Raw genomic sequence first — 27,966 nt, 5'->3', positions numbered from 1 at the left:
ACTAGTGCTACAGTGGCACAACATGACATCAAGAGAAACTACTGCAGTTTTAGAAAAATTTGTATTTTAATGTTGGTCAAGGAGCTGTTTGTTCCCCAGACCAGGTAAATATGATTTTGTTCTTAAAAATAAACACCTTACTTTACAAAAAGTAACAATAATGCATTCAAGTGATTAATAAAACCAGAATAAAAATGCCTTATTGTTAAAGAATTTAAACAATTTCATCCTTTTTAAAATTAAACAGTTAAGTTTATGAAAAAACAACAATAACAAGCGGGAACATTGTCCATTTAACACACAGGTGTCAAACCCCAGTCCTCAAGGGTCGCTCGCTGTCCTGCAGTTTTTAGATGTGCCTCAGGTACAAAACACTGGAATCAAATGGCTTAGTGTAGATCAGTTCTCCAGAGCCTTAATGACCTGATTATTCTATTCAGATGTGGTGCAGCAGCGACACATCTAAAAGTTGCAGGACAGCGGCCCTTGAGGACTGGAGTTTGACACCCCTGATTTAAAGCCATCTTTTACACAGCCAAGACTTTTTACTGAATTTCAGAAAATAAAAAATAAAAAATTTGATTCTTGAGTTCAATTTTCAAAGTTTTCCTTCATATGTTTATGACTTGAGAAGGGGTATTGTCTTTTAAAAGGACTACAATAAACAGTCCACTACATGGTACCTGCCAGCTTATTTACAGGTCATCTGCAAGTTAATATACTTATGTTACTTTAAGTGTAAGAACAATCCTTAAAGGGTACATATGGTACCAGCCTATTCCATATAATGGTACTTACAGGGTTCCTATTGGAGGTTATTACAGGATACCTCCTGGGTAAACACTGACTTCTTATTTGGTTCTCAAGAGCCCCTTCTCCACAACTGCAAGCTGGGTATTGCGCATATGACTGTTTTGATTGGAAGCACACTGTATTCATTGACTGGTCCTGTAAATTCCTCCTCGAACAACAACTTCTCAACCAATCCATGACAAGACTGTAGAAGTTGGCAAAGAGGACAAGTTGCAAATTGGTAATTCCATTGTAAAACCTTGAGGTTCCAACCTTTCTATCAATTGTAGCCAGAAACTGGCCGCCCATCGACAGTGGTCGATGCTCATCAGAGAATCGACAACTGCTCCTACACTGTCACGGTCCGCCCAAGTTCCCGTCCACAGAGTGAAGAACACACTGTCAAAGGAGACACACCCATCGGGGCTACAACTGAAGCAGACATTAACTGGCCAAAGGGAGACTTGACAATGGAAAAGAGGCTTTGGTTTGCCTAGTGTACCAATAGTACAGCTATCGTTCAACTGAAGTGTATCAGGTTCTTTTATGAGGCAATATGATTGTCTGTGCTTAGAATTTACCTGCAGCCTACTTAAAGAGCGCTTTCAGACTACATTTGGTCACAACTTGGGTGTATTTACAGGGTACATCAGGAGGTACGCCAGGAGGTGTACCCTGTAAGTACACCAGGGTTATGAGTATTTACTTACCACCCAGTTGCATCCTGTTCTTGTATACTATCAAGGTTGTATGCTAAAGAAATAGATGAGTTTGATTCATTCAATTCATTAGGTATTACTTTATGAATTAAACATACTATTTGTCCATATTCACTCCAACAACCACAAAGATCAAGATTTGTTTTAACTTATTCCCAGTCCATATAATAATCAAGAAACCCAGACTAACTTGGTGTTTCCATTATAACAAACACTCTCATGGCTCACAAATGTAACAGGTTTTAATGGAATATAAAACCTGAAGTACACCGTAGTTATGCATCCTCCAAGTACCCCTGTAGGAATCCTGTATGTACCAGACTATATATACATATATATATATATATATATATATATATATACATATATATATATAGTCTGGTATATATAGTTTCCCCAGACAGCAGGAAAAAGCTTTGCAGTTATATCTCCAAAATTTCTTCTCTTTAATAAAAGTCTTTTAAGAGTAAGGTAAATAATTGTGTTCACACTCCGCTCTTCTGGTGAAATTTCAGGGCCCAACAAACCTAAATTAAAGCCTGTTTTAAAGTTTAAAGTAACAAAGAAAAACAAAAAAACCACAGGACAGAACATCTTTCAGATTGTACCAAGAAGCATGAACTAAAAGAAAAAACTAACAAAATAAATAAATAAAAAATACTGACATTTAAGACAACTCATGCATACTTCCCTCCCCCCTCCACCTCTCTCTGAATGAGCAGGGCTGTGGTGTTATGATCTTAGCTTCCTAAGGCAGTATCACAGAACATTTCATAGAGACACAACAGCAGTACAGAATTACAAACCGGCCCAGAACCTTATATCCACTGGTGTGGGACTTTTCAAGAGCTTTCTAAAGTCTCTGCTTTTAAAAGCTTAACTCTAACACAAAAGAATTTACCACTCCTAAAAAAATTAGCTGTCTGATAAAATTTGAACAAGAAATTTTGGTCCTTACTCATTTTGCTACTGAATATTGATATATCACACTGATATTGATGCACTAAAACAAGGACAACTAAAGAAAATCTGCTTCAGGCTCTTGGGACAACTTGATTGTTCTTACTTGGGACTCACCCTATGCTCCTCTCCATCATGTTTCTGTTTCAAATTAATCAGAAATCTCTCATAATCGCTTGCTCAAAATCTACAACACTAGAAATGGATTATCCCACACTGCAGCTTGATGTCAGGAACAAGAAAACGTGGTTGGTGATGATAACTACCATTAGCTTTAGTTGTCAACATAAGGCGCTAAATTTTAAATGTACATGTCATATATAAAAGGAATAGGGACGCAGTGTTTTGCTACTAATTGTTAATACTACAACTAGATAAAAAGGTCTAAAGGTGTCACATTTCACAGGTTAGTAAAGAGTTCCAATTAAAAAAAAATGAGGGAGAGGGTAGTAGGCTTAACATGATGTAGATGTGCTGCAGAATTTAGTGCGTTCTGGCTCAATTAAAACAAACAAACAAAAAAAAAACCCACACCAACTCTCTAGAGCTAGAGCAGGTGTTTAAATTAGCTAATCAAGCACTGCTGTGTTCAGACGACCACTTATTATTCGCAAAATAAACATCAAAATTGAAAACATAATAATGTAACAGAGGAAATGTTCTGGACATGTGCTTTGGTGTTGAATCCTGATGCTCTTTTGGACCTGTTGTCAGTCAGTTGCTATGACAACAAGTCTGCGTATAGTGTAGTTGACATATAGAGCAAGGAAAATAAAAGAATACAAGTGGTTTTGAGTTCATCTCCAACAGTTTTTCTTTTGAAAAACTGCTGCCACATTGCGCATTGCACTGAATTAACAACTACATTTCCAGATTTCATTTAGTTAACAGAATTGTTCTACCGCGGCAACATGGCAATGGATGGCAAGTAAAAGAATGACCCTCCAGCATTGTGCGCATGAACAAAATTTCCTGAATAAGACACAACATGTCTATAGTCACTCCTCTCAACATTCACATCATCATCATCATCATCATCATAGTTATTATTATACCCACATTGTTTTCTGATGTGGATGTCTGTTTAGTTTTCTGAAATAGAACTCATTATGTGTGGACGACACCTCCTAAATTGACGTCTGGCTTTCTTCTGCAGCAGACAAGCAAAATAGCCACCCAGGAAACTCTGCAGACTCATTATATCTGCCTCATCTGAGCTGCTGCAGTGATTAACAGAGACACAGCTGATTGTTGTAGTCACACATCAATAATAAATAAGGAAGGGACGCCATTAAAGCGCCATTGTCAGTGGTTAAATCTAAAGAAAATACAAATTATTTCGGTCAAAATGTATGTATTTAGCTAAAGGCAGCATATCGAAGGTTAGGGTTGGATATAAGATATAAGGTTCTGGGTCAGAACTGGGCCGTTAAGTGGCCGACATGATATGGGGTGGTTATGGCACCATGGAAGCCGACTGGGTTGGAAACAGCTCTTGCCACCCAGTTTTCTCTTCATGAAATAAGCTCAACTTGACACTACGACTATCGGACATTAACTATGAAGTTACAATGACTTGACGTGTCCGGCTGTGCCACAACCAGCCCAGATGGTCTCTGCTTAGTGATATTGTTGTGCATCTGGTTTATAGTACAATAGCGTTAACACAATGGTCCAGCAGACAGATCAGATATCATACAGATGGTCCAATACAATTATAGTACAACATCTATACATCAACTATACATTGTGCAGTTTTTTTTCTTCTTTATGTTGAGGGTTAGACTTGGTCACCATTACGTCACTGCTGTAAGACTGGGGGAGAAGGGGTTAAAGTAAAAGGAAGACAGAGCCATAGCTAGAGTGATTAATCACTGTGGTCAGAGTCAGAGATCACCAGAGAGGTTCAGGGGTGTGTTTTGTGTTTGACTAAATGTGCGTGTGACTAACTTTTCAATTTTCATTAACATAGAAAGTTACAACAATCTTAAATCAAATTTCTTTTTCTCTGAGATTAATCAAAGAAATTTTCTTATTTTTTTCTAGCAAATGTCTGTAAGTAATCTCAGTATTTCTGAAGTTTTTGGTGGAAATTGACTCCTCTTTATTCCTATCTGCAATGAGTCTAATATGATATCTACATCAGTTTTTCTGTTTCTTTTTGTTTTTCTGCTCTGCCTTCTCAAACTCCCAGTCAGTCTTGGCAGATACCCCTGGTTCTGTGCCAGGTTCTGATTCTGCTGAAGGTTTCTTCCTGTTAAAGGTTAGTTTTCTCTCTCCACTGTCACAACATGCTTGGTCGATATGAAGGATTGTTACAAAGGTATTGGGACAATGCAAGAGATTGTCTACCGTCAGTCTGTCCGGGTAAAGTGAAGGCGGCAAGTCAATGACACAATACAATCTGCTGGGTCTCCTTAGACAGAAACATTTTAAGCTAATCTCAGTAATAAACTGAGCTTAATGAACTGTTTAATAACTGAGGTATATTGGAATCTATGTGTGATTGAAATGAAATTACTTTTCTACTCAAATGCAATTTACATAACATTGTGGTGAATTGGTTCTACATAAATAAAGTTCATTTATCTCAATGATTTTTGTTATCAAATGCTACAATAAATATAAAATTTTGTGGTGTTCACTGCATTGTGCATTATTAGAATGATAATCAACGTATAACTGATTAGAAAAAGTCTCATTTGTAGCACCTAGCAGTACCTTGCAAAGGTATGCATAAATACATACAGTGAATACTTTTGCAAGGCTTTGTGTATTATTTGTGCTTGTGTGATTAGCCTCCACATAAATGCAACACTGAGAGTGAGGTTCAATACTGCATCACTAGCTGTGTTTCCAATGACCATATAATTGCACAAGTTGACATTTTGAAAATAATTTGCTTAATGGAAAGACACCAATTAAAAAAAAACTCCACTTGTCTATGAAAGGTTTTGGCACTAGGATGAGGTGGTTTTTATGACCGTACCAAAATGTATTTATTTCACAAAACTGCAATGGAAAGTTTTTTGGCATCACTCAAATCAAATGATGAACAACTGTGTGTTGCAAATGACAAAAAAACAAAGAAGTATTTGAAGGATCATGGCATGTTATGTTTTCTAATGAACAAACTTATTTATTTGTGATTTTAAATGCGTTTCTCATTTAATGAACTGCAGAATTGTATTTTTTCTACATTAGCGGAATAGTTTTGTGGCCATTTGTAATGGAAACACAGCTACTGTCAGCATAAGCGGATACAGTCCACTCAGATCAAAGCTTCAGTCTATCCATGGCTCTGGTTCCAGAACAGGGTCGAGGCAAAACAACTTGGTAGTTACAGGTCGGGGTGGTTCTGGTTTAAACAGTTACGACACTGAGGACTTAAAGGGATAAAGGTCTCAGGATCACAGGAGGGAGGTGTTATGATACTAAAGTGTTTGAGAAGTCTGGATGATGACATGTTGAAGCTAAACGGCATTTTTAAATTTTTTTTTTACTGAGATACAGTATTTTAGAAGTCGATGGGGTGAAGAGGGCGGGGGAGTTAGTGTGAGTCTTATGGGATGTCAATGTTAGGATATGATGGTGGCCTCCGTTACTATAGCGGGATCTTCTATGTCGGCTTTACTTTGAACCATCCTGAGTTCCAGCTGAGGCGGACTGGGCCTCCGACCGGGACCTGCCAACTCTGAAGGAGAGATGGGGAAAGGAAGGGAGGGAGGCGAGGCAAAAGAGAAACAGATTTCACTGTGATGACGGGTTTCCATCAATGTATGATGGGAGCCCTGGGGCATATCCATAATAAACCCACAGTAACAACAAAAGCTCTTAATGCTAATTCTGCAGACTTTTATTGCTAAAAATACTTAGATAACATTCTATAAGTGGGTTTTATGTACTCCTAAATCAGGGTTTCTGGAGGTTTCATCAGACCATTATGACAACAGAAGTCAGCCGATGGCTGAGACGACATATTATCCAGCCAACTGGCAATAAATTTGAATTTACCCTTAATAAGCATGAAAAAGCTAACAAGCTGCTAAGACTCCATTGCTAGCTATATAGCGTGCAAAAGTATATTAGCTAGGGTGGCTAGGTTGTTAGCAAGGGTTGCTAGGTTGCTAGCTAGCTGGCAAGGGTATATTAGCAGTTAGTTACCAGTATCTAACAAAGCGCCTTCAGTCACAGTACACAGTGAAGACGTCTGTATGCGACTCAAAGTTTTGCTTAACAGTAAAGCCCAGCAAGAAACATAGCATATATGAGATTAAGTAGTCCTACCACAATAAAACTGAAGACTTGTGTATAACTTACCATGAGCATAAGATATGGTCCTCTTGATAACATGGTGCATCACTGAAAAAGTCTTTTCACAGGCCGTCTGAGAGAAACAGAAACAAATTATTCTCATTTGTAACTTGAAAGGAGTGAGTCTGAATGACTATGCATTTCCGTGTGTGTTTGTACACCTTTAGATCATTGGGGTGATGATGTGTCCATGCAAGCAGCATGGCTGCAAACAGATCTCCAGTTCCTACGAAGACGGCGTCCACTTTGGGGACTTCTATTCGAACTCTCTGTGTCGTCCTGCTTCCATCTGGACGAACTGAGCAGCAGAGGAGAGACAATGTACAGGACAGCGCCTCACAAAAGTATTTACACCTCTTGAGCTTTTTTACTATTCCACATCTCAAACATAAACTTTGATGAATATTCTTACAGTTTTTGTGACAGATACCAAGTAGAGCATAATTACGAGGAATTTCTTTTCAATTAGTAAATATACATTGTTCTACATTAAAATAAAGATTAGATTTTTTTCTACATTACTTGAAAAATAAAAATTTGAAAATTGGAGTGTGCCTTTGTTTGCAGTCCGCTTTACTCTGATACGCTTACACAATAAAATCTGAGTTTCTAAATGTACAAAGCTGATAATATACTGCGCAGTTAAACGTTGTTCCAAGTCAAATCTGAGCCACACTTCTCAGACGTTCATTAGTAAAACATTTTGAAAACTGTGAAACATTTTCCTCAAACTGTTGCCCAGCAAACTGTGGAGAAGTTCAAAGGGTGTGAGTATTTTTGAAAGCCATTGTAATTTCTACATGTTTGCAAATGCACACAATATAATATTATGTTCCACCCACCATGACGCTGGCTACCCAGTGAGACGAGGAAGCGGTCTCCCAGTCTGGGGGGAAGATCAGAGGAAGTAATAACGACTGTGTCTGGGCCCATAGCGTGTAGAAGGTCCATCACCTACAAAACAACACACAGAAGAAGAGTTCAGTTATGAATCAGAAACTCCTGCTCAGAAAAGAAAGTATATAGTTTAAGAAAGCTGGATCCACTACCTCCACAGCATCCTTCTGTGAGGTGATGTTTTTCCCTGTTAATAATCTAAAACAACAGAGTAGAAAGTTAGCCGAGTCCAAATAAAAAAGTAAAACAGCTGTTTCATGAACTAAATGTTGAGTTTTGATTAAAATGTTTTATGTAATTCAACTTTTTGAAACAAAGTTGTTTGAAGTGAAACTTGAAAGACCAACAGGGGGAGAATCGAGACAACAAAACTGGACCAGAAACATTTTCTGGGGATCTTCAGCTACATCCAACAAACGTCTGTTGCCACAACAACCAGAACAGGTTGTGGCAACCTTCTCATTTACTTAGATATACTTTTTAATGGTGAAACAGAAAGTACACCCTCCTTCAGGTGTAGTTTCACATTTCAGGACATAATTATGATCTGGACTTCCAGGTTTAAAATCAAACTACAGAAAAACAAAGTTCACTTTGGTTTTAGTCAGAAAATTAAGTCAAAATTAAATAGTTCTTGATGCAACACTAAGTGCACTCAGTGATTTAACAGCTTCTGGATGATGGTCAGTTAAATTAAGTAAAGGCCAGAGTGTTCCTTTTCTTTTCACCATGTTAACTTATGTAACCGCAGCTCAGACTACAAACCAATCCCGTACAATTAACACAATACATCATCAAATATATGAAAAATAATCTGATGATTTTAATTCCATCCAAATAAGGGACAGTGAAGCCCCATTGAAAGAGCACAGAAATACAAATATGTGTAGAGATTTTGTATGAATGTGCAAAAGGAAAAGATTCATAAAGCCTCCACATCTCTAAAGGTACTATATCTAACATTTAACTTAACTGCGCATTAAAAGATTAAATCTATGGTAAGAATTTATTTGACGGGTTGTGAATTAGACTGTCATGACACCGTCATAAACATGACATAACACCTGACAAACATTTTGAATAATGTCAACTTTGTATTAAAAGTGTCATGATTTACCGAATGACACTTTATGACAACAGTCATTAATATTCATATAGACTTACTTATGTTCTTGACAGGTGTTATGTCATGTTTATGACAGTGTCATGTCAGTCTTATTCACAACCTGTCAAATAAAGTGTTACCAAATGTATTTTAGAACAGTTACTATTCAAACTCCCAGCAGATTTACATGCATTATTTTTCATACAACCTTGACGTTTTGTTTTTGATACAAAAAAAGCAAACATTTTTGGAAAAAAAAAAATTGTTTTACTGTCCATTTGGAAAATGACAAGTTTAAAACAATTCATACTCTTCTCAGTAATTGGTAGAAAAATCTTTATTGACATGACTTTGCTCTCTGCAAGTTTCTACTGGAGTTTTGATTTATCAATTTTACTTTTTCTTTTTATTAGTATATTTTATTTTAAGTGTTCAAAGTTTAGAACATACAAATAAACAAAAAGGACCCAGATTCTCTGGTCAAAGAATTACGTAAACATTACAGTTAACAAAGAGTGCACACACAAAGCATATATATATATATATATATATATATATATATATATATATATATATATATATATATGTATATATATATATGTGTATATATATATGTATATATATACTCACACACATATAGAAATGCATGTTCACGCGATTTATAAATATTTCTTTGGTGATGAGGCTCCCAAAACTTTTGCTAACACCCTAATCTTAATTTTGTCATCCAAAAGAATCAGATTAACAGATTTCTTTGCTGTGCTCCAATTAAAATGAGAATGAAATTATGTGTGCACCGATTACAGTTTTCTTACCTATCCCCAAACTTTAAAAAGCCTGACCTGCCAATTTTGATTGCTTTACCTGACAATTTTTTTGTGTCTGAAAAGTCACTAAATATCGCGACAAAGTCACTAAGTAGGAAATCACGGCCAATTTATTGGTGCATCCCTAAATGAAATTAGCTCATGAGACAAGTTGAGTAATAACAGAGAGGATTCCATTTTTTTTATAACAAGATAGGAGTTTTAGTTCGAAACATACTGTTACATAAGAGGTAAAGCACTCACTCAGCCTCAAACTGGTTAGGAGTAATGATGTCTGCAACAGGAACAACCTTATTCTTGTAGACCGGATAAAGATTCTGAGGAACATACTGTGGAAAGAAACATACAAGTTAAAAACACTTTATCATTTAAAAACAGGCTGGCAACCATATGTCCTGAACTAGCATATGTTTACAAAGTATTAGATATAAACACTGTGAGGATTAAAATTCAACAATCCATTTAATGTTATTAAATGAACTAATAGTATTAGCAGCAACACTAGAAGATACATCAACAGCAAAATATACAGATCACAATAGACCAAAAAAATAAAAGCAACTTCTCCCACATATTCCAAACATAAACACCACTACTACTGCATTGAGATGCCTCTAATCTCACCATGGATCCATGATCACCAAGGACGGGGTCACATACTGAAAGGATAAACATACAGAGTCATGCATCCATCAGAGACCTGCACACCCTCTGAGAGCAACCGCATTAGATAAAACACAGCAGTGAGGGGAGGAATGAAGATCTGAACTCATCCAGAAATACGGAGCGCAAAAGAAGAGCCGTTTTAGAAAGATATGACAAAGAGAGAATTGGATGGCTCCTCTATAGCACAACAGCATGCTATCAGAGGAGAGGATGTTGTGCTCATAATTATTTGAGATTATGAGATGCTTCATTGGTGAAGATAGAAAGTGGACCTTTGGTGTAGAAAAGTGGCTTCACTGAATGAGGCTAAAGTAAATGAGAGTAGGAATCAGAACCAGCTCAGAAATACAGAAAGCTTCTGAAAAGTAATGGTGTACATAAGGAACAGAGAACGTGGGCATCAATGCACAACCCAATGACCATCCAAGATGAAAGCAAATATAGCAGCTGCAACATGGTGCATAATAGAAATATTTAGGTACTGATTTATTCAAGAGGTCAATGTTCTGGAAGAGCATTCCTATGATGATCGAATGAAACAAACACACGTAATACATATTTACTGGTTAAACACAATTGTATTAAATGCAAGTATCAGAATGTATGGTTATAATGAGAACCGTACGTTCTAGGAGAATCAGATTTCTTCTAGACATTTTATTTTTATTATTAAGAATGAAAAGTGTTGCTCACCATAAACCAGATTAGGATTGGCTCTCTTTAGCTCCTGAACAATGTCCACCACCATCTCTAAAAAAGACGTGTCTCTGGTATACCCTGAACACATCCCACACAACAAAAAGGACCAATGCATTTAGAAAGGCCTCTCAAAATATGCAACATCAAGATGGGACATTAAAACAGGAGAGAGGGGAAAAACAAAGATGAAATGCACAACTCTTCCAGAGGCACAATAAATCCTTAGTGTACCTCAAGGTAAGGTTGAATGAAAAACTATTTCGTCTAAGGATGAATTAGTAACTTATTTACAAATCACTACCAATGGACACACCACAGTAAAAGTAAAAAGACAAACATTCACCTGTTAATACATAGTCATATTGGTGTACGTTGTTCAGTTTGATTCCCTCATAAAGAACATGCAGCTCATCTGCCGTCAACACCTGACCTTTCCAGTGAGAATAACCTGTGAAAAGAACAAGGGATCAAATGGATTTATTAAGCTTCTTTAAACTGGATCGAGTCCATCCTACAATCTCCATGAGGAAACACCAACATTATTTCAAATTAGTTCGCCACTGAGTATGCCATCCTTCATATGCCATCCTTCATATCAATTTTATTATTCAAAGACTCATGAGTACTAATGGAAGCTTATAAAGTGCTGCCTGAAATGTGTTCAGATTCTTGCCAAAATCTGGGTGATGGCAGAGATCAGACCGTGATCTCCAGCTTTTACTGGAGAGGTCTACATCTGAGTGTGAAGTGGCCGGGATGAAAATCAGCCCCTCCAAATCCAAGAGGTGGAAAAGGCCAGAGTTATTTCTCTGGGTCGGTTACAAGGTCCTGCCCAAAGTGGAGGAGTTCAAGTATCTCAGGGTCATGTTTAGGAATGACCCCTGAGTAAGTGGATTGGTGTTGATTGGTGTGGCAATCAACACTAATCCACCTGTTGATTGCCAGACCAATCACCAGGTGGATTGATGTGGCATGTGCAGCAATGCGAACAATGTGCTTATCTGTCATGAAGAGAGAGCTGAGCAGAAAAGCAGGGCCCTTAATTTACCGGTCGAGCTACGTTCCTATCCTCATCTATGGTGACAAGCTCTAGATCAGTGGTGCCCAAAGGAGGTCCTCGAGGGCCGACAACCTACATGCTTTAGTTCTCTCCCTGGTTTAAAGAACCTGGATCAAATGATGGCTCGTTAGAAGGCCTAAGAAGAACATTGACATGCTGGAAAGGTTGTTTCTACCACCAGGGAGAGAACTAAAACATTCAGGATGCCGGCCCTTGAGGACCGACTTTGGGCACCCCTGCTCTAGATAGTGACAGAAAAAATGTGATTGCGGATATAAGCAGCTGAGCTGCCTCATTGGTTGGGTGGTCCAGATATATCCTACCAGAAGGAGACCCTAATAAAGACCCAGGACACGCAGGATGGACTATTTTTCTCAGCTTGCCTGAGAGCTCCTTGTACTTCTCCCAGAGTAGCTGGTCCAAGTGGTTAGGGAGAGGGAAGTCTGGTTTCTCTGCTTAAGGGCCCTGCTTGGTCAAACTGAACTGCTAAAATCAGTTGTCACTGTCATAGTTGCATGACAAAAATCAAGTCATTTTGTTTCCAGTCTCATATCATCCGGCCCTTTTTACTTTTTGTAAGAACCCCGATTTTAACTACCGTACTTTGGTTTCCCAGAGACCTGCATATCCTAACGTTTGAGCAATTTGGAGATCTACATTCTTCCTTCCAGCAAAGTATAATTTTCCACAAGAGGCCCAACAAAACCAAATTTTCATTAACAAAGAACCGGAGAGCAGAACATCAACTATTTAAAGCTTGGTGAGATCCTTTTGGTTAAAGTCAGAGCAGTAGGGAGGCACAACAGGCTAAGAATTATAATAACTCAGTGTTCCGGCAATGTAGGGCAAACATTATGAGGTTTTACTTCTAGCACGAGGCTAGTGTGACCAGTGTCTGTTCCAGTTCTTTGATGAATAAGACTTGCAGGTGCACAAGGACCTCAATACCTCAATACAATACCTACATATGCAGGTATTGTTGCCTCCATGCTCTCTCGTGCTTCAAACTTTTTTAGTCCAGAGCAGAGGTATCAACACACATATATGAAAAACTCACTGTGCACATGTTGGCGTCTGCTCAGATAAGGACATGGATTTGGATGTGGGAAAAAAAATCCTTCCACTAACACCTATGCTATCCCTATATGTAGCTTCTATCAGGGTCTGCGTTAACATGAGATATTGAATAAGTAGTCACACTTATGTGACACGGGCACCACCCAAACTGGGTTCATATGCAGGTGTCTGCGCATGACATGTTTGCTGCAGGGCGATGATGTCGCAGCTTCAGGTGAGTCACAGTCAAGTCACATGGTGATGGAAAATTTGGTTGCTAAGCAACAGGCCAGGAGAAAGCCAAAGGGGCTAAAAAAGACAGATGAGCATTCAGAGCACCCGAAAGAGAGAGAGAAAGAGAAAAATATTGATGGCAGGCTAACAGATAAGGACTGCCTCTGTCGTCATCAAATGTTGCTGTCGCAATTCCAACGCCTGCTGTTTGCTGCTGCGGCGCGTCACTCCCTCCATCTCCATGTGTCATTCCTTCTCCGTCTAATCGACAATGTAATCACCGTCGATTACGTTTCTCATTTAGGTTTCTTTTCTCTTGATCTCTGAAGCCTCTCATATTCCAAGCATCTACTTCAATATGTCACACCAAATTATACACTCTCCATGAAGAAATTGCAAATCATGGTTTCAAAGACAGAAGATCTGATTAAATCTGATTAAAGAGTCTGGCATCTTTATGTTAAGGTCACTCAAATTCACACAGAGGACAGATGACTTTTTCAGGCCTCATTTTCTCTATGTGAACCACAAAAAATAAAATAGCAATGTCATATTATTACATATTTGGTTGTTATAATCATCAGATTTATCAAAATCTGATGATTTTAATAATGGCATTGACAAAAATGTAATAATGTACTACTGATTGTTTCCAGGGTTATAATAGTTTTGGGTTATTCATTACATTTTAGTTTTATTTCATTGTGACTTGTTTGTCTAATTCAATTAGTTTCAATTAGGTTTTAGAGTGTGCCTATAAGTTTTTATTAGTTAAATATTGTTTAATTTTACCTTAATTTTTATGAAAGTAGTAGTTTCAGGTTTATCCTACTTTGACCTTCCTGAATTCCTACTACATTCCTAAAATCATCAAAGTGATTATGTATACATTGACTAAAGATATTGACTAAAGAATACTGAGCAGAAGATACCATTTTCAAAATATGTGTTTGAATATTGTTGAACAACAAACTGACTCCCAATCTTTGCTGTTGCCCTTTTGAAGACTAGCATAAATGCCACCACGAGGAATATGGAGTGTTGCAAATTGCCGACATCTGATATATACTGCTTGTGTGGGGAAAACTAAAATCTATTTCACATACATTCAAAAGACTAATAGTTTGTGAAGTATATCTATAATTTCAGTATGTTTTAGCTAGTTTTATAAACGCACAATATAGTTACAGTTAGTTACAGTTTTTCTCCATTAATAACTGTTATTAATTTCAGTTAAAAATGTTTTTTCAATTTCAGTTTTCATTATTTTGTTAGTTTTAATTTGTTAACAAAACAGTGCATGTTTCACAGTTGGTAACTGTTGTTTTATGGTGTAAACAAAGCACTGTGAATTGCCTCGCTGCTGAAATGTGCTATACAAATAAACGTGACAACGTGCAAAGGTAATAATATGTAATGTAATCAATTTTTAAACAATCAACTGTTTAATTCTCAAGTCAAGATTATCCCAAATAAGTTATGTTGATTGATGGTCATCTTTGTGATTATGAACTAAATGAAAAGAGGTCACAACAGAGAAATGGAGCTACAAACTCTACCTCTGCTTGCTTCATTCCTAGAGCTCACAGCAACACTACACAATTATGCTTACTCTCTGTTAGGCTACTTTACTAACATCGTTCCTGGTGACAACAGAAGTTTTAAATGAAGCAATAGGTCAGTATTTCTTGTCATTGCTGCTGCGATACGTTTTATTAATTATTGTAAAAAAAAAAAGAAAAACTTACTAAAATGTTAATTCTACTATGTTAATGTTATTTTTACTTTTGTTTTTTTCTACAACAGCATAAAATATTAGCAAATACAAATAGATTGCAGTTTAGTGGTGTAAATCACACTTCATTAAGTAAGTGGCATTCTGAAGAAACTTATTTCAAATAGGAATTTCTTTCAAAATCAGCATTTATGTTTGTAGCGCTATGAATGCTGAGCTATGCAGTAAAAAAATATAGGTAATATATAGTTTTTTAACTGTCATTTTTATCATTATCATAATAGGACTGCAAATTTTGGGGGGGATTCTGGATTATGTTTATTGTATCTTGGCACTAATGTTTATTTTTTACCAACACTCACTTTATTTTGTTAGTTTTCAAAAATAATGGCCCAAAACAATTTTTGCAAAAAGTGATTTGGGAAAATAAAAATAAAAAAAATCACTTGACAAAACAGATTTTGGCAATGTGATGATATCAAGGTCTTTGTAGTCAGCATTGATAAGATTAAAGAAATTCAAAAACATCTGGACATGTTTTGACTAATCTGAGACGAGATCATTTGATCATGGAACAAGGACTAGACGTTTACAATCTGTATATGCTCTGTGTTTCTCTGAGGGAACAGCTGAACAAACTACTTGTTTTCTTAGCCCACTGCTGGTTCATTCTTTTAGTTCTGCTGGGATGAATAACATCAGTTGAGCCCACCTATCAGTTCAAGAACACACAGTGCAGATTGTTCATTCAAAGGACTGGCAATTAGATCAAAACAAGTAAAGTGAGACAGACAGACAGACAGACAGACAGGATGAGCCATCCAACCATCATACATCAGTCAGCTTCTGAGGAATTAAACACAATTCCTGCCACAAGCCTGCCTGTTAAAGAGTCGAGACTTTCACTTTGTACATCGGTGGCAATATGCAATTAAGTAGCTCAAATGTTGTTGAAATCATATTTGTTTTTATGTTTCGGAAAAAAGCGTATTCCATCTCTACATCAACCTACAGAGTTTTTAGACTTATTCAACTTTAAAAATAATCCCAAAGTAATTAAAATATTGTTGTAATTTATTTTATCCAAAGTTTTTCAAAGTGTAAAAACATGTATATTTTGGTATGGATAACTTTCTATACATTTCAATCAATGAAGTTGATTTGTATAGCATGTTTTAGCAACAAGTTCAAAGTGCTTCACATCATTAAAACACAGGAATACAAAATCATTAAAAAAAAAACACCATGCAGTCAACAATTGAGTCAACAGTATGAGTCAGACCTTTCCTGACTCAAGGTTTCACCTTTACAGACTTTTTTTAAATGCTTAAAAAAGAAAAGCTCTGTATAAATATAAGGCAGATATTTCTATATCCTCCTGGCTTTAAATATGAAATAGGAAAGGTCGAAATGATGAAACTAGAATAGATTCAAGGAAACAAGAAAGAACACAAGAAAGGAAGGAAGAAACAAGGAAAAAGGAAAGAGGTACAGAAGGAATTGATGATAGAAAGGAAGAAGGGCACAAGGATACAAGAAAGTTCACCAGGACAGAATGAAAAACAGGAAGGAAGGTAAGAAGTAAGAACACAGAGATTCAAGGAAGGAATGAATGAAGAGCATGAGGGGAGGAAGAGCAGTTTTCTTTAACTACCATATTTGTATTTCAAGAACAATTTACTAATTTTTATACTGGATTTGGTGTTTGTGTAACAAAATAAACCCAAAAAAATCTTTCCAATTAGTAACAAGTCCTGGAGACTCTAGTCAATGTATATTTTCTGTAAAGTACGTCAAAACAAAATATCAGAGAATATTTAGAATTATGCCAGTCTAGCCTTTAACATTTTAACTCTAATAAATGCAAATTGTCAAGACTTCAAACATGAAATAGGTACATAAAACTCCACAAAGAACACAAGCTCAGGTGGCTTCTGAGCAGGAGCTGTGAAATTGACCCTGCAGGGTACAAAAAACCCACGAGCTCTTTAAAGGTGAACTGTACAGAAATAAGTTAACTATGTTTCACTAATAACAGAAATGTCTTCATTTTTTCTGGTAACAATTTTAATACCAACCTCAGTAAAATCATGTTTGTGGCATTAGAGATGCACCGATACCAATATTGAAAAAGAAATTTTAAAAAACAAAAAACCCATTTAGATCAGGTGTCGGTGACAATGTGCCCAATCCTTAACAGCAGATCTTTCAGCTTTCTGAACCATTTGAAAGAAGGCTTGTTGCAGTTTATCTTGGTCAAACATGTAAAAATAGTCAACTTGTTGTTTTCGCCAGTTTTAGTTACTTTATATTTAACATTAGCTGTTATACTCCTAATTGCTCTGAACAAATTAAAGTTGTTTTTACATGACTGACCAAGCTTGTGAAGCTATTGGTGTGTTTCAGTGTGTGCTACTGGTGCAGAGTTATCAATAAATATGTAATTTAGTTCATTTAAGTCTGTTTCTAGGAAAAAAAAACTCTTTTTCAGTTTCAGTCAGTTCAGCGATGTTTTTCTGTGTTAGACCGTAATCGGCCGATACTAAACCTCACATAGTGGTTTCAGTTTAGGAAGTGAAAGTAATAGTGACTATTACGCCTCACTTTAAGAGGTGCCACATCCACAGTTTTCTGCCACATGTAACATGTTGCATGTATGCCAAAAAATTTTGTTTTGTTTTTTGGCAAAAAATGTGAGCGAATTAGAAACTCCACTCCTTCCTGTTCTCCACCCCCCGGCTTCAGGGTGGCCCCCTGCTTCAGCAGCAGCCACCTCTGTTAATACTCTAAAATCTCATCACGACTTCAGCAGCACTGACTGACTCATGCACACCCACACAATCCATCTATACCATACACTCCCAAAACATCCCCTCAGAAAGACGGTCAGAACCTGTGTGGTTGGAGAACTGCACCGAGTTGATGGAGTCCACCTCAAATCCTAAAACCTGCACACAAAGACACAAGAAGAAGAGAATCAGAGCAGAAACAAAATGTCTACAGTAATAAACATTTCTGGGTTGATATAAGTAATAGTTTGGAGACATTTTAGCATCACAAACCCAAATGTAACCTTTACCCTTTTTCATTATTTACTTTTATAGCCTCTAAGCTTCACCATCACCTCACTGTCTGTAATTTTTGCAGCACTCAGGTGTGGGTATTTATAGCTGAACACGCAGAAAGCCCAGTGCCCTGGAACTGCTAAGAGAGAACCAACTCTAGATGAAAAAAGGAATACTACTGCACAGATAATTCTGTGAAACAAACTAAAAGAAAGGGAGATTTCAAAAAACATGACAATCCAACTGTAACATTCATGCAGAAATCTACAGAGCAGATAAAGAAAAAAAAAATGCAGTTGGTGTCTTTTCGGAGTGGAAAGAGGCAGCCTCACGGCTCATCCATATGCGCAGTCCGTCACTATCTGAACAGCTTTGTTTAATTGGACTAAAGCAGGCGGAATGAATGGGCTCTTTGTTCTTTTCAATTCACTGTGACTTTCATAGAGGAAACACCCTTGTAAACCCCCAGCACCCCTACCAGTCAGAACAAGCCTCCAAATTAACTTTGACCTTGGAGGGACGTCTGTATGCTCCTGAGAGCGCAGCGCGTGCTTTCTGCAAGGTAACCTGCTGGATGGGCACCACCAGCGTGTAACTTTCAACAAACATGTGAGGTGCTGAACAAATACATGAAGCTGTAGGTAAAACTTTCACAAAAAAGGCTGAACTGTGGATTTGACTGAGTTTTTTTTCTTTTTTTTTTGTGGTGATCGTTTAGTTAATATCTAAGAAGGACTTATGGAGAAGGAGACAACAGATTTTAAAGCATTAAGTTCTGGTAGCGGAAGAATCAATATTTCAGTATCAATCCGCCCATCACTAACGGCAACGCCAGAGATGGTTTAACTGCACTAATTAATGTTAATTCAGTTGGATTAGCCTAGCTAAGTGATTATTGACTGTACTTTTTATAGGATTGACTTTTGGCAAATTCTCTAATCTCAGTTGGACATGGATGAAGATGGAAGACCTTTTTTGTGTATAGATCCTACAACTGTGGTACTGAGAGGTAAGCTTAATTTGTAGTTGTCTGTCTTTGTAGGATAAGCTAATTCTGAAGCTATTTAGCATGTAATGGTATGCCAATTTTAAAAAAGAGCGGGTTAAAGAGCTGCTCTTGTGAATATGAGCTCTGTACAGTCATTAACCACAATAGCTATTTCTTAAAAATAATATCGACACAAGTTTTTGGTAGCTACAGTGTTTTTTACATAGCTAAAGTGGTTTCTCATTCGTAGCTTTTGATTTGGAAATGGCTAAAGGGCAATTCCGCCTAATATTTCCCTAATATTAGGCTTGAGGATGTTGCCTCTTAGCAAAGGAAGAGAAAGGAAGAGATCATGGGGTCCTCAGAAGTTCTAATGCCCTCCAATGCCTGATTATTATTATTTTATTTTTTTTACATTCTTTTTATGTCTGACGCTGTTGACAAAAACCTGGGACAAATTTCAATGGCGCTAGAAAATATCTAAAAATTATTTATAATTCAAATTATTGATACTTTTATAATTATTTATTTGAATACTTATACTTAATTGTCATAATATATTATCTTAGTATTCTTTTAATTGTTTTAAACTATTATAATATATTGAGTTCTGCTCCAGGACAAGGATTTTAAAGACACCATCCACCTACTACAATGTTTAAAATAAATAATATTCAGTAAACACCAGGAAAACATACATTGTTGTGCTCACATGGCCCAGGTTAGTTTAGTCAGGTATTTTTAAAAAAATTATATTTTGTGTATATTTTATACAAATTTTGTGCTTTATCCATAGGACCTCTTTTGTCCCTCTTCTCAAGAATCATTGAAAAGTAAATATCTGTACTGATAATGCAAATATTGAAGTTGCAACAAAAGGAGTAGAGGAAGATAAGTTTATGCTTCTACCTACCTCCTTTTCAAACAAATAAATATGCATCATGGTGTATAAGTGTGAACATATTTGAAATAAACAAATAAGCAATCCGCAATTGGAACAAAAAAACCCTCTGTTGAGTCACCCATGGTGGAAATCATCTCTACTTTCTCAGATTTTCTGTTTAGTTTATCCCCAGCAGCTCAGCTCTGTCTTCATCTTTGCGTCATCAGGAGTAATCCTGTGGCGGCCAATCAGAGCGTGTCTTCCTCACCTTCCGTCTCCGTTATGACAGCACGGAGAGAGGGATGCCCAGCACGCTTGAGGACATCATCATCATCATCCTCCCCTTCTCTCTTACACCAGCTGAATCACGGCCATTACTCTGAAAGCTGAGCAGCCTCTTCACTGACCTGACACTTGTTTTTTTAATCAAAATTCCCCACAGTGCCATATTTGACCTAATTCCTTTACTTTTACCACTGTGGACGAGAATATGTGGCAAGGAAGACCATTTGGATATATTTGGACAGTTGTATTACATACGTCTACACATGTTAAATTATTTTCTCGTGAACATTAGTTGAGAATAGTGTGCCGCAGCACATAAAAATTAACCTGAAGTATGACTCTAGCTGTTAATGTTGAAACAGCACAATTTCACAATTGCTGTGTTTCCACAAAATAGATACACAATTAAAATCAGGAGTTTGTTCACGCGATGAGTCATTAAAAGAAAAAAAAACATGCCGCTCTGCCTCCATCATCCTTCTGCGACTTCCTGTCGTCTCTTTATTCATTTCCACCAGTAGGAACATCCAGATGTTGATCCCGTGACTCGTGAGATGCAAAAACAATTTCTATTGCAGTTTTGTGAAATACACCAATAGCCTTATAGCCAAAAAGCCACCTCATCCTAGAGCAAACCTTTTTTTTTCATAACAGCCGTGTTTCTATAGGTTGCGTTTCCTTGTGACTGCTTGTAGCAGATGAGATCAGCACCAGACTCTTCAAGAATAATCAGATATCAACAATGGAAGGATAGAATTCAGTAGACTGCTTTCCATTTAGCGTGTTCTATTTGAAGCTAAATTAATATTTTGAGCAAATTGTACAACCACTTGCCAACTGTATTCCTTATTAAAATTATTAATTACAAATTTAGCTACTTCTTCAGGTGTTACTGGAAATGTTTGGAGACTCATGACAGCACTTATTGGTGTTCCCCAGATACAGCACTCAGAGAAAAGACAGACTCGCTTTGTCTGCATCCCGACTGCCAATGAACACAGGCGTAAGGCCACTACTGACCAATCCCTGACAGTCAAGGTCGAATACAGAAATGATCTTGCCTTTGTCCTAAATAAATTACTGCATTTCTATTGTATATTTTGATCTATTCAGGTTGTTAATGCAGTCTGTACTAAAAAAAACATTTAAATAATTATTGTACTGTAACTTTGTGTAAGTTTCTAAGTAGAGACACACCAATGTAAAAATTTAGCACAATATCAGTGTCAAATTGCTAACCACACCATTACTTCTCTGCTTCAGTTAAACTCCCCACAATCCTTTACTGTCCCACCATCACTGTCACATGACCAATCTTCTTCGCCAGAAAAATGGCAGCAAGATGGAAATATATATTTTATTTAGCAGACTGATACCATCCAGTCTGTTCACCCTTGTGCCTAGCGGGTCTGGGACGGGTGCTGGTGCCTATCTCCAGCAAGACATTTCAGATGAGAGGCGGGGTCTCCCTGGACAGGTCACCAGTCTGTCGCAGGGCAACACAGAGACAAACATAACCGGACCAATGTTCAAATACTGATGTCACTGTGCTACTACTACACCACGCAATGCACCTTTTTGCTTCCAACTTATTGAATAATCAGTTTTAAATACTCACAATATCAGTATTGCCCAAAATAATCCTAATAGTTTTTTCAGAATCCAGCAGCCCTATTATGCAAGGTTGAAACGATTGCAGTTTTCTGGCTGATCGCAGAAAGACCAATCTTTATAAAGTCCAACCTGCCGGTTACGATTTTGGCCAATTACAATTTCTTTTTTTATCTGAAGTGTTGATAAATACAGCAAGAAGTCACTGAGTTGGCAACAGTGGTGTGACTGTTGTTAACTGCAATCAAGCAGACATGAGCTGGTGGTCCAGTCAGTCAGTCAGTCAGTCAGTCAGTCAGTCAGTCAGTCAGTCAGTCAGTCAGTCAGTCAGTCAAACCTCTCTCACAGTAGATCAGATGAGGACAGTCGCTGATTTTTATACCTTTGTGGAGGTAGATACTATCAGGGTATAAAATCAGCTTCATAATCACCTGATTATGGGTGATCGGCCAATCACCCATAATTAAGGAAATCTGAGTCGATTTATCGGTGGACACCTACTAAACATGTGCTACCTAGCATTCAAGAAAACATGAGTTTTAGGAAGGTATCTGAATGTTTGGAGCTTGATATATTTAAGGTTGACCTGCATAAACTCCTGCTGGGTATAAATGAATGTCCTGCAAGTTCAAGAACTTCAATATGAATGAACTAATTGGGACAATGTTCCCAATATTACTATAGACTATAAAATACTGATGAAATGTAGTGTATTGGACTAACAAATGCTCAAACTAAACTGATTCGGATCAGGGACAAAAGGGATCCTGATTGGCCGATCCCATTAGAATGCTAATAAGATAAGCTAATGGAGCTTTTCAAACATTATAAAGCAAATCATCCTCATTGTACATAGCTTGTTGTTTTGTTCTTGTAACATCCAAACTGATTCTATTAGAATGAACTGGGAATTTTGATTATAATATCCATAAAAGTGGAGTTGTAGAGCTTGCAGAGTAGAAGTACATTGACTGTGACCTGGCTGAGTCGAGGCCCTGCTCCTCTGCATTACTTTACCATTAAGGTGGTACAAATGAGCCTTAATAGGGCATAGTGCTTAAAGATTACTGACTACACTGAACTCTGATGACAAGCATCAAAGCAGAACAGCCATTAAGAGAAGCACCAAATAAATCCTGGTGTGCCGCAGGCTAAAAATAAACCTGGGCCACTACTCACCACGAGCACCATGATGGAGTTCATAGTGTAAGCTCCTCACACCGACCTCCACCAGCCACCGCAGAGCCTGTATCATCAGGGTAATTATTACTAATGCACAGACACTTAGTGTAATCCTACTGTCAACAATGGACGTCGTAAAGGAGACATGATGGCAACGCTCATTGCCAGAAGGAGCTAATATTCTTAATGTCCTCTCACATATTGTATCAATTGCCTCATTTAGACAGCGCTTATTATGATTCTTAGTAAGACACTGGAAAGAAACGCCCTGAGCAAAACTTTTATTACTGTTTATGTAAGTAATGAGCCAACAGCAAAAGTTAGAAGAGTTTGCAAGACTTCAAAATTAAACAATCACTTGTTCATTCAGGGGCTTTTTTGTTTGTTTTATGAGGTTTGGATCTTTTTCAAATTAATAGACTGCCCAATAAAGTAGATCACTGAACCACTGAAATTAAGACTATTCAGATATAAAAAGACAGAATGAAATTTTAAAAATGTCAAACACTAGCATAACTACTGGAAAAGGTTGTGAGCTAGGGATTTTTCCATGATTCGGCCTTCTGATAAATCAGCTCTAATTTGCCTATTTATTATTATTATTTATGGAATTTCTCATTGAAATCAATGAGAAATTATGCCAATGGACCCGAGTGAAGTTGGTCCCTCAAACCTTCTTCAAATTAAATTAGTGTCAAATGCTTGTTCCGAAAAATGTTTTTATTTATGCTGTCATTGATTTAAAGACATTAATAAATGTTTGCAGAGGACATCAAAAGTCAATCAGCCCTTCCACATTTACAAAATCAAATGTATTCAGTGACAAACATTTTAGCTACACAAACAGACACAATTAATTAACATAAATAGTGTTTGAATTTGTTAATGTGGAGCAGGCTGATCTTTGGTAACCTCTGGAAACTTCTTTTGTAAAATCTCACAACTTATAATGGCAAAAAAATTAATAAATTGCTGCACAAACCAACAGAAATGTGTGACGTCAACTTTATTTAATTTGAAGTAGGTGAGGTGAGCCATCTTCACTCAGGTACTTTGTTGCTAAATTTAACAACTTTTCAGACAATGGGATCAGTGCACCCAAACTGTGAAAACCTTCAGATGAGTGGTTTCAACTGCATTCCTCAAGGACCAGAGTCCTTCAACTTGTGTCTCTTGTCCTACACACTTTAATTGAATGGCTAAACGCTCTCATTAGCATCTACAAGGCTCTGATAATGAGAGAATATTGGATCCACGTGTGTTGACGCAGAGAGACATCTAAAAGCTGCAGGACACTGGTTCTCAAGAACTGCAGTTTGAGACCACCACTCTAGAATTTATTCTGTTTGACAGTTTTTACAACTACTTGGATACTATGCTTCTGTCTACGTGTGTTTGTATTCAGTCCCCAAGTCAAATCCAGCTAAGTTTTTTCTAAAAAATGTCTTGCATTCTTCTAGAATTTCCAAGTTTTTTTCTTCTTATTTTTTCCTATCTACATCCTAATATACCGGTCGAATTAAACTGTTGTAAGAGTATGAAGGAATAGTTTTAAGGACCTTGGTGTACCTTGATAAAGATAACTACCTTACACCAGATAATAGCAACTTGGAGTGAGCCCTGTTAAATGTACAACGCTACAACATTGTAAGAAAAGTCACAACTATGAAGAACAGTAAATGATTGCATAGGAAATAAATGTAATCTTTGAAAATCAGCATTGTGTTGGTGTACCACGAATAGAATTTCATGTAAAGTTCATCTTCCCTAATGCTGATTGATATTAATGTTTCAATAATGCAATAGTTATTAAATCCTATTTTTTGTATTTAAATTGCTTACTGTTCCTGTTACACACGTACCCTCGTGATTTCTACAGAGCAGTCTACATTTCAGTCATTTATCTCAGCTCCACTCTGATCGTACTATTTGTTCCGTCGCTTTGGTGAATGAAAAGCGTCGGTTTTGAGGTGACGGACAACGAGACCTCCCAGAACATCATGATGACTCAATTATCAGGGATCCTCAATGACAAGTGTCGTGCCTCGAACCCGCAAGAGAAATGACATGACTTTCATGTCATTTGGTCCCCGATACGCATTCATCCACAAGCGTGACCTTAATAAACGTTTTTCACATGAAAGTATATCAGAGAGGCGGAGGATTTGGTGAAAGGAGGGACTAAATGCGCCAGGACACAACATTTTACGCAACACCTGTCTTCAAGGGTTAACCTTTATATTTAGAATATTAAAATGGTCTGACTAGCAATTAACAGAGTAGTAAAATGAAGTTTTAATTGACAAACGCTTACAAATAAAAACACATTATAACAGCTTGGAAGAGGTTATTAATTCTATTTATGTGAACTTACTAGAACGTTAACGTATATCTATTGCAAATGTATAGAAATTTGTTCTGTTTTTTGCTAGATAGTTGGAAGACAGAAACACAGGAAGTCAGGAACGTACTGTGTTAATTGGCATCTCAGACAGGGTCGTGTTCGTGACGGGTGTTGTGTCGCCCGCTGTCCGATAATGAGTGTATGCAGTTTGCATTTACCTGTAACGGGAAAGAGGCGCTCTTGTTGCCCACGTATCCCCGGACTACATGGCTCTGTATGGACAGAACACGGCATTCCATGGCGGCTCCCGGTCAGCCGAGGGGAAATGTAGATAATCCCTTATTCAAAGACAACCACGTCTACACATAACAACACGAGAAAACACCGCTTTAACTCTATAACAACAGAGAAGAACCCTCGTTAGCTAGCTTTCTAACCTCTCACACAGATGTGACGGAGAGCGCGTGCGGCGGCGACTGTAGTGATGTGTGTGTATGAATGAGGGAGAGAGCGCGGGCGAATGAGCGCACACAAACAGTTATTACGACCCTTAACGTTACTGTTACCGGTAACGCCGCTGTTTGTGGCTCATTTTCATGTGAATCCTTAAAGGGAACAGCGAGTTACAGACAAACAGGGTCGCACCTAACAAGGACATACATTAAAAATGCAAGCGCACCGGCTTTACGTGCAGGCAGTCTCTGTGACCACCTAACCAGGATGACGTCAGCACTGTACTGGATTTAAATCAATGCAAATTTCAATCATTTTCTCTTTAGCTACATTATTTTCCCCCAGTTGTATATATCCAAATCATTCAATACAATATCTAGCAATGACTTTTGTTTTAAATAGGCCTAAAATAGGATGTATTTTTTTATTGTATTTTTGGTGATGTGTTTTCTGTGTTGTGACTCACACCATTTCACTGGCAGAGTCGTGACTGAGGAGAGATTTGACTTGGTAAAGGCTTTTTATGTCACCACATTGCACAGCACAGCCGGAGCTGGTTTAGCACATCCACAGGCATACAGTACAGTGGCAGTAAATGGTTGGCGGTGAAAGCATAACGTGTTTTATTAATCCCCTGAATATGTCTGAGTTTCAAATAAAAAAACAAAACAAAAAAACAACAACCACCAGGAGGCCTCCTAAAGTTTATGTTCCAACTTGGAAAGTTAAAGACTCTTCACAAAGCCCAATTTATCAATTTGTCTGCATTAGGGTTTCTGTTTATATCAGTTTAGAAATTTTGGAATAAGTGAAGAAAAATTAACTCACCTTTGAAGTAAACTTCATTTCTTCCACTAATTTTCCCCTCTATTGTTGAGTTTATAGTTGTTAAACCTAAAAACAACAAATTGCTAAAAATTGGCTTCCAAGCTGACAATGTAGTAGAGGGAATTTTTATGTTTTGTTTGTATCTGGACCCATGTAGGTTCTGTTTTTGAATATAAAACAACCCATATATGCCCAAACTTATAGTTTTGAGCTTTGATAACCATTATTATGTTTGCAAAATACCAAAGCAATTAAGAGCTAGACAAAAACTTAAGTTGGAATGTCACAAATGAAAGATAAAGTAAATATAAATCAGTGTAGAAAGCAAAACAAAGATCTAACCTTCACAAATTCATAATCTAATTTGTTTCATAACATGATAGTATGATAAAGTGGAAACTAAATATCTTTCCACAATTAGTAAATCCTTAAATTCTATATGTTTCAAGACTGAGGAGGAAACCTTTTTCTGTGAACCAAATATTTGTTTACTAAAAAATTATGAGCTGGAGGAGTTCTGAGTGACAATGTTACGACTGGCTCAAGGTCATAACAAAAACAGGAGACCATGCAGTAATTAAAGTGCATAAAAAGGAATATTTATTAACAAAAACAACAATGGATTGTGGATGTCAGTATTAGTGGTGTAATGCAAATGCTTGGATGTGGTGTATGAGTGCATATGGAAGTGTTGAAGTGCAAAAACAAAGACAAACTCAAATGTGCAAAAGAAAGGGAGCTGAGGCCTGGCAACAAAACATCACAAGCATAAAGAGGCAGAGTGGACGCTGAAGGCGACCCAGAAGGTGCAGACGGCCAGGTTTAAATGATCTGTGCTCCAAATGAACACACCAGCAGCACCTGTAAAGGGGAGGAGCACAAAGACAGACAACAAGACACCTGCAACCGAGCCCATAAGGCCCAGGGCCGTAACAGACTAATAAATCTATGTGGAACATAAAGAAGAAGCCCAAAGAATATAATTCCTGTCCCTTATGTTTTCTTCATGCACACATCTCATGAATGTTAAACATGTTCAGTTTTCTTTTGATTGTAGAGGTTTGGATTTAACCGGCCCAATAGATCAATCTGCCTGTTGGTCCTGTGAGGATACTTGGCAGTTTTTGGAGACTTCTTTTAGTTTCTTGCGGGCTGCTTTCTGTGTGAACCTGGTATGAATGGCAACAACTGGGAATTTTAACAGACAATTATAAAAAAAGTTTTTATGACTGTTATACTGTACTTGTTGACATCTAGATTTCA

At 37.3% G+C, this 27,966-nt stretch overlaps 1 protein-coding gene across 2 annotated transcripts; it reads right to left on the bottom strand.

The window, feature by feature from the left end:
- Positions 1 to 544: 544 nt before the first annotated feature.
- LOC122842625 (pyridoxal kinase-like) lies at positions 545 to 26,034 on the bottom strand. Of its 2 annotated transcripts, XM_044136667.1 has the most exons (12): positions 25,860 to 26,034; positions 25,641 to 25,781; positions 17,958 to 18,012; positions 11,323 to 11,427; positions 10,974 to 11,057; positions 10,239 to 10,273; positions 9,858 to 9,943; positions 7,835 to 7,880; positions 7,628 to 7,739; positions 6,947 to 7,083; positions 6,792 to 6,858; positions 545 to 6,165 (listed from the first exon to the last, which is right to left on the bottom strand). In XM_044136667.1, the coding sequence occupies exons 2-12, from the start codon at positions 25,719 to 25,721 to the stop codon at positions 6,050 to 6,052; spliced, it is 924 nt and encodes a 307-aa protein (XP_043992602.1). In that variant the 5' UTR covers positions 25,722 to 25,781; positions 25,860 to 26,034; the 3' UTR covers positions 545 to 6,049. The 2 variants fall into 2 exon arrangements, with proteins under 2 accessions (XP_043992602.1, XP_043992600.1); XM_044136665.1 differs by having other exon boundaries at positions 25,641 to 26,034.
- Positions 26,035 to 27,966: the final 1,932 nt, after the last annotated feature.

The sequence above is a fragment of the Gambusia affinis genome, linkage group LG13 (assembly GCF_019740435.1).
Source record: "Gambusia affinis linkage group LG13, SWU_Gaff_1.0, whole genome shotgun sequence".
Lineage (NCBI taxonomy): Eukaryota > Metazoa > Chordata > Actinopteri > Cyprinodontiformes > Poeciliidae > Gambusia > Gambusia affinis.
This window is presented reverse-complemented; position numbering and strand designations above follow the sequence as displayed.